Source organism: Megalobrama amblycephala, linkage group LG11 (assembly GCF_018812025.1).
Source record: "Megalobrama amblycephala isolate DHTTF-2021 linkage group LG11, ASM1881202v1, whole genome shotgun sequence".
NCBI lineage: Eukaryota > Metazoa > Chordata > Actinopteri > Cypriniformes > Xenocyprididae > Megalobrama > Megalobrama amblycephala.
The window spans coordinates 15,131,573-15,139,862 of record NC_063054.1 but is presented as its reverse complement, the minus strand read 5'-3'; the positions used below and the strand labels follow the sequence as shown (position 1 = coordinate 15,139,862).

Sequence of the window (8,290 nt, the reverse complement as noted above, 5' to 3'; positions counted from 1 at the left end):
ACTCCTTGTCTGTTCTTAATGTTAATCTATGTGTGTGATGCTGTTTATCTCTCCTTCGTTGTTAATAAATACCCTTGTTCTGTGGATCTCTGTGATAGGGATGGGTAAATGAAGCCTCATGAAGCACTGAGGCTTTCCCCTGACTGTTCCGGGAAAAGATTCAAAGCTTCAAGAGTGTCGAGAACAGCGCCATCTGGTGCTTATTTAAAACATAGCAGCCAGAAGCTTTTGGAAGAAGCTCTGTCAGATGACGTAACCACCACACGCTCCACAGTTTCAATGTTATGTGTACAAATAAAAGCCTTACACGTGTGTGTTTCATTTGTCCATTAAATAAATTAATTTACCCTTTAAAGTGTGACAATAAAATATAATATGACTTTACATGATTTAATATGATGTATTTATCTCTACACGCATTCACTAGTGAAAAGGACATTGTGTGATAGGATCATCTGTTTTTAAATGTGCTTATGACACTTTGATAGTGCTTGTGTAACTGTAGGAAAGACAGAAAGGGGATAAAATTGTGTTAATTATTTTTATTGAGAAATAAAAGCTGTTTCACAGTTTTAGACAGTACTTCTCCGGCCTTAGAGAACACTCTTTCACATGGTACAGAGGAGGCCGGGGTACACAGAAACTGTAATGCCAATGTATATAGAAGGGGGTAAACATGTTTCTGCGTTCTCCAGTATTCAAGTGGATCTTCAGCTCTTTGTATGTTTGTCTCGGTAAGGTATCTATCAACTTGTACGATCGCATCAGAAGTGGCATTTGAAGCTTTGTTTGCCTGTGGTCTACAGCACTGTCCAACAGAAGCCAAAGATTTCCACCTAAGAAGTTTGAGGACAAAAATATATGATTGAGAATGACTGAACATGTACATTGACTGAAGATAAGACACATCAATGATCAACAATTATTAAATAAATGATTAAAAAAACATACTTGAGCTTGGTGTGGGCTGTTGGGTTGATGATGGTGCTTCTGTTGACTGAGTGCTTGATGATGTGGACGGTCTTTCATCTTCGGCCCTAATGACATTAGCACATTCTGCTTTTAGCCGTTTGACAGCCTCTGTCATTTTAGTGTGGTTAAGGAAACCCAAAGTTTTAAACCTTGGGTCCAGCAGAGTTGCCATGGTCATTATGCTGAGCGACTCCATATTCCAGATATGTTCCCTCAGACGCCTGATGAGGTTGTCTGTTAATTCCTTTGCAATGGCCAATGTTAACTTATGAAATATACAATGATTTACTGAAATACAAAAATAAAACATTAAAAATGAATAAAAAAGGCATCAAAACATTTATTACATTTGTTAATGTACATAAATAAAAATCAATATCTGTTTTGTTCACCCAGTAATGAATAGTGAATCATTTTTAGCAAAGGAATTACTTTGGAGCCAGACACTCGTTTTTCCTCGGACAGCTCTACTGTGGCTAGGTGGAATGGGGCAAGAACACACAGAATTTGCTGTATGGCTTCATAGTCCTGTGCATGAAGTGGAGCTATATCAGTTTTAAGTGATGCAAGGGATGCTTCCACAGTTTGCCTTTCCTCATGCAGCCGTTGAAGCATGTGTAAAGTGCTGTTCCAGCGTGTTTCCACATCATTCACTAGATTACTGTTCATCTCTTTCTGCACCTGGGTCAACATTTCTTTAGCAGAGGTGCTGCTTCGAAAATAGGTGACCACTTTTTTAGCTTTGTTTCGAATGTCACACAGAGCTGGTACCTGATCAAAAGACTTTTTAACCATGGTGTTAAGTGCATGTGCAATGCACACTGAATGTCTCACTTGCAGAATTTTTGCACAAGCAATCATGTTTGCTGCCGCATCTGTGACAAGACACTTCACCTTGTCCTTGATTGCCCACTCCATCATGACATTCTTTTTCACCAGGGCCATATTTTCCGCTGTGTGTCTGTCTGGGAACTTCTCAACATCCAACAACACTGTATTCATCTTATCACTGTCATCAATGTAATGGCAGGTTATTGCAAGATATGCATCTGTGTTGATAGAAGTCCACATATCTGATGTTAGAGACACAGCAGTTGCTTTTTCCATCTCAGCCTTGGCTTTCCTCTTTGCTTCTTCATATTTTAAAGCCACCATTTTCTTTAAAGCCTTTTTGAGGTCACCAAAAAATAAGAGACAATTATACAATTATATTATTATAGATGTAGATGTATTATATAGATTATACATCAAAATTGACCTCTTTTAAACTCACCTGTCTGTTTGGGATTATATAGGAAGGATCAAGGGCATGGATGAGGCCCCTGAAACCCTCATCCTCAACCACTGAAAATGGCTGAGAGTCTTTTATGACCATGTTGACCAATGCCTCATCAACCATTTGCTTGCGAGATGCTATAATGAATTTAAATGAAAGTTTTATATAAAATACATGTATTGACTTAAATCATGATAATGCATTCACAATTATGAATAAAAATCATGAAGCAACAGTCCTACTTTGTGTGCTTGTAGGATTGTTCTGGGGCTGTGCAGTCTCATGTAAAGCTCTGAAATGCCTTAGCATGGATGATGTGCTGTTTCCATACACAAGTTCCTTGTCACACACCAAGCATCTCACCTTCTGAATAAAGTTATATGAAATTAAGAAATTACATACAAGAACAAAATAAGTTTAAGCAAAAACTGATGTTTTTTTTTAGAAAAGCATACATACATTGGTACGTATAAGCTCGAAATATTCCCAGATAGGGGAAGTCTTTCTTTTTTTGGCTGTTGCCATTGCTCTAAACACAAATCCTTCACCAAACACCAACCCTATCCCCTCTCCCTTAATCCCACCCTAACCCCAAATGCCAACACCAAGTTACCTAAAAAAAACACCAAAAGTGCAAAGATTTTACAAAAACAAAAAGACAATAAAGTAAGAATAAATTAAAAAAAAGAATGAATAAGTAGTGACAAATACATTTTGTTGGTTATTTAAATGTAATATATTGATTAACTTTCGAAATACAGCACTCTCCTCACAAACCCATCAACCAGACTGAGCCAACAAGGACTCGTTAAGTAAAATCTGGGGTTCGAACCTTCTGACACGCAAAGCGAAACGCGCACGTGATTGGATAGAAAGTGAGGCTTCATTTGTCATCGATCACGTGACCAATACACACCCCGATACGGGGCTTCACTAGAAATTGTGTCGCATGCGCGATATGCACACCGAAGCCTCAGTGTCATACGTAACATCACTACTCTGTGAACGCCTCATCTCTACAACACCACACCGTAACACTGTGTTTAAGCATTTGCAAATAAAATCAGAAAAATCCATGATTTTGGTATGGGGTAAGCTTATATAAAAAGAAAATGTAAGCATTTTAGAAACATGTTAATTGACATTTTGCAAGTATCGTACATTTAAACACTAAACAGCAATTTAGTATTAATTTGTGAACCACCTTTGTTAGCAATTGAGCTTTATTACTGAGAAAACTGATGATCTTTTCCAGATTGTTTTTGACTTTTCCCCATAGCTTCATTTCCTATTCCACTTCCGTTTCAACTCTATCATTGCTAAAAAATTTTAACTATGTATGTGTGTGACCAGCGTGTATGTTATGTGTTTGTGATTTAGTTAATAAAACTTTTAGTTTTTCTCTGTCTGCAAAAACCTCTTAAATGATCAGATATTATTACCAGCTCTGTAAATGCTTATTACAAAGCACTGTAAATGCTAAGAAATAATTATTTTTCAATGGCCATGAAAAATACCATTATCTTAGAATTAATTAATAATCAATACTGAGCGTTCACTGGATGAACTGATTTATTGATTGTAATTCTAATGTAGCTACATCAAGTTAATCTGATTAACTGATTCACATATTCATAATTAACCATAATTAATCATAATCAATCATAATGAATTATGGATAATTATAATATTTCCCTTTTGAACTAATTTGCTACAACAATAATTAACTAGATGACTATGTAAATAGCAGAAATCAAAAACAAAACAGCATGGGGGTCTAGATAGTGGTCTGGTATGCTAATTTATCAAGGGCAATCTTTCCGATTGGTGATAGATAGGATGGATGATGTCAGTGGCTGAAGATGATTGACAGGAGACTGGACCAAAAACTGGCACCTAAGAAATTGAAAGTAATTGAGAAAAGCAGGGAGGAGAAAAAACACACGGACATAACATGAGGATGTAACAAAAAGCTTGAAGTTTGAAGGCAAGATAGATTGATTGATTCTACGGTGTTGCTATTTGCAGTTGCTGTGTGTACTTGGGGTGATTGCTATGTGGTTGCTAGTGTACTAGGGGTGGTTGGTAGGGTACTCCGGTGGTTGCTAAGTTGTTGCTATGGAGTTGCTAGGATTCTCAGGGTGGTTGTAATATCACCTTGCTAGCATGTTTCAGATAGATACCATGCAAAAATGAGTATTATAGGACCCCTTTAACAGATGAGTTTGGATGAGGTGCCTTTGAGAGTCCTGATCCGATCACAGCTTCATTTCATAATCTAAATAACATTTGAACGCTTAGATCCACGTTAAAAGTGAAACTACTTCAGATCTTTTTCTTTTTGTCCTGCAGCTGTTAATCTGTGAAGGACGATGGCGTCTGTTGAAGAGCTGCTTCTGAACTCACTGATGGACCTGATAGATGCTGAACTGAGTCAGTTTCTGTGGAACTTAAAGAAACATGAGCGTATATCAAATTCTGAAATGGAGAATGCAGATAGGTTAAAAATGGTTGATAAGATGGTTGCAAGATTTGGACCAGAAGAAGCTGTGAAGACCACGGTGGAGATCCTGAGGAAGATGAACCAGAATAATCTGGCTGAGCAGCTAGAGAATAACCACAAGCAAGGTAATGATTCATGCACTGTGACTGTAATGTGATTAAACTTTACCAATGTGATGGTTTGAATTAAATTTGGCTCAGTTGATGTGCTTATGTGATTTATGTTTCCGAATTTTGAATCCAATAAGAGAATAAAAATAAAAATAAATTCGCAATTGTACAAATAAATACAACTGAACAAAGATCAGATTGAAATAAAGTGTTTTAAGATTTTCATGTATTCAGGTACAGAAACTAATCAAATGTAAAATAACACTGCACTTTATGAATTAGTTTATACCTTATAAATATAGTTATAGTCATTTGTTTAATGTTATTATGAAGATTAACAGGAGACTGGACCAATAACCGGTATCTAAAAAAGTGAAAGTAAACAAAGCAAAACAGTCTATCTTCATAGATTGATTTTAGGGTGTTGCTATGCAGTTGCTAGGGTACTCTAGGTGGTTGCTATGGTGTTGCTATGTGGCTTCTAGGGCATTCTGGGTGGTTACTTAGTTGTTGCTATGTGGTTGTGTATTTGTCTCTTCAAACGTGAGTCTACAGTTTAAAATCACATTAAATCACTTTTCCAGTGAGCATGCTTTGGATGTGTGTGCAGCACAGAAAACAATGTGTGGGTCTTGCACTTGAATGGCTTAAAGTTAAATTAAAATGCACACAAAGGAATCGATAAGAGAAAACGAAAATTTTATTTTATAAGAAGTATCCAATTCCTGACCTTAAGTTTTTGATACTAGAATAGGAATCAAATTTTGTTCATAACAGTCCAATAGTGACAATCCAATAAATGCTCTGGAATTAATTAGTAAAAAGTATTTTTTTATGCATATGTTGTGATTTTATCTTTATTTATATATATTTTTTAATTATATTTGACATTTTCTATGTAAAGCACTTTGAATTACCATTGTGTATGATACGTGCTATATAAATAAAATTGCCCTGCCTTGCCTAGAAAAAGAAATTTATACAGAAATAAATTTAAATTGAAACCAATTGACCATATGCACGGTTGCTTCCTGGTTGTCGTTAAATCAGCTTGGGGAATTTGTGGTAAACTGTTAGCTGATCATGATGAACTCGCTGTACATCAACACAAAACCATCAGTGGTTGACTTTTTAATGTTGTATTCATATTTTAATACAGTTATCACGTTTACCTAATTTGCCAATAAACCAGTTTTATTGATTGCAATAAAGACAGAGCTATTGAAAATGTTTAAGAAATGCCATGTCTGTAATTAGACACACACATGCGTTTTTTCCAGCACTTCAAATGTTATTTTTAATGTGATGACCACAAACATTATTTGTTCATCCTTCTGAGATTGTCTCCATTTGTAAAACCAAATGATTCAAAAGATCTGATGAAATGATGGAAATCCAACATTTGATAGAAAACACTTTTATTTAAAAACTAAAAAGACATTAATTGCCACTATAACCAGCAGGTGGCGGCAGTGTAGCATTTCTCATATAATAGCCATTTCTTTGTTTTTCACTTAGTTTCAATTTTTAATAAATATTAAACATTATAAAATGACAAGGTTTAAAAATACACTTTGTCAGCAGGAACACTGAGTGTTTTATTTACATCTTTTATTTATTTATTTATTTTTATGTCGTCTTATGTTTGAATAACTAAATTAATGCTATGCCCTATATTCTGATTATAAACTAAGTATAACACTATTGATGCTTAACAAACCAGCAACTGACAATTCACTGGAAGTTTTTCAGCTGGCTTATATTATTGCAGAAGCATTTGTCATGGCATTTCAATCACCTTATATGTTGTCAACTTCAGTATAATGAGTGTAAGATGTGCATGTAAACACTATTGCAGTAAGAGTGTGATTAATTTATATATAGTAGAAGCATGAATTTATGAAAAACACAATCACTTAGTCTTTGGTGACTTTTTCCCTCTTTCATAAAGGCTCAACTGTAGACGACAGTCAAGTTATTCTTCATGATTACACAGAGACCAGCCTCAGACTGAAGAAAAAATTGAAACTAGACTACAACCGGATATTGATTGGTAATTCAGAGACAGGTCATCGGGAATACCTGAACAATATCTACACTGATTTATATGTGGTGGAGAATGAGACTGGAGGAAGAATGAACGACCATGAGGTGAGACAGATCGAACCAAACCACAACCGACTGACTGCCAAGGAGAAGGCAATCGAGTGTAATGACATGTTTAAAGTCCAGTCCACGGGTCAACAAAACAGAAAAGTGCTGACAATGGGGATCGCAGGAGTGGGAAAAACTGTCTCTGTCAATAAATTCATCCTTGACTGGGCTGAAGGAAAAGAAAATCAGAATATAGTCTTCATATTTCCACTTCCATTACGTAGATTGAATTTGATTAAAGAAGAGTACAGTCTCTTGGGACTGCTTAACAAATACTTCTTTAGTAGTCCTAAAGAACTGTCCTCTCTTCCTGAAGGAGATGGTAAAGTTATGTTCATCTTTGATGGGCTGGATGAATGTCGCTTTCCTTTGAACTTCAGAAGATGACATATTTACAAATGTAAATGAAAAAACAACAGTGAGTAAGATAATAATAAACCTTATGAAGACACATCTGGTTCCCTCTGCTCTCATCTGGATCGCATCCAGACCAGTCAGACAGTCTGATACCCCGTGACTACATTGATCAAGTGACAGAGGTGAGAGGATTTAACAATGAGCAGAAAGAGCAATACTTCATCAAAAACAGTCCTAAGGTTTCTGAAAACATTATCCGTCACATCAGGAAATTCAGGAGCCTTTACATCATGTGTCATATCCCTGTATTCTGCTGGATCTCTCTTACTGTTCTTCAGCCTCTACTGGCTCGAGAGAGCAATGACAAAACTCCCACAACCCTCACTACTGCCAGGACTGGAACTCAAAACAGAGAATGTTAAAGACACTGTTGACTACATCAAAAAGAAAATAGAAAAGGAGAAATCAGTAGAGAGGACCATCAATCTCTTCCACTGTCTGAGTGAACTGAAAGATGACTTTGTGGAGGAAATCCAAAAAAATCTGAACTCAGGAAAGCTTTCAGCAGAGAATCTCTCCTCTGTTCAGTGGTCTGGTCTGGTGTTTGTGCTCCTCATGTCAGAAGAGACTCAAGAAAAGTTTGAAATGCAGAAATACAGAAGATCTGATGAAGCATTGATGAGACTGCTGCCAGTCATCAAAAACACCAAAAGAGCACTGTAAGAGTCTCCTAGTCTTTTGTAATTGCCTTAATTTTACATGGGTGACGTGTTGGCCCAGATTGTTCAGCAAAAATGAATAAATGTAATGTATGTGATATAAATACTTGTTTGATGTTTTATGAAGATAAAATTGCTTTAGCTTTGCTTACATCACTACAGCTCCAGATTATAAACGCTACCAATAAGCATTGCTGTT

General features: G+C 36.1%; 1 protein-coding gene across 1 annotated transcript; it reads right to left on the bottom strand.

Moving 5' to 3' along the window:
• Positions 1–564: 564 nt before the first annotated feature.
• On the bottom strand, positions 565–2,845 carry LOC125278736 (zinc finger BED domain-containing protein 4-like). The gene is made up of 5 exons (XM_048208081.1): positions 2,491–2,845; positions 2,246–2,385; positions 1,365–2,139; positions 952–1,260; positions 565–836 (listed from the first exon to the last, which is right to left on the bottom strand). Exons 1-5 carry the CDS (start codon positions 2,555–2,557, stop codon positions 565–567), a joined length of 1,563 nt encoding a protein of 520 aa, XP_048064038.1. The 5' UTR covers positions 2,558–2,845.
• Positions 2,846–8,290: the final 5,445 nt, after the last annotated feature.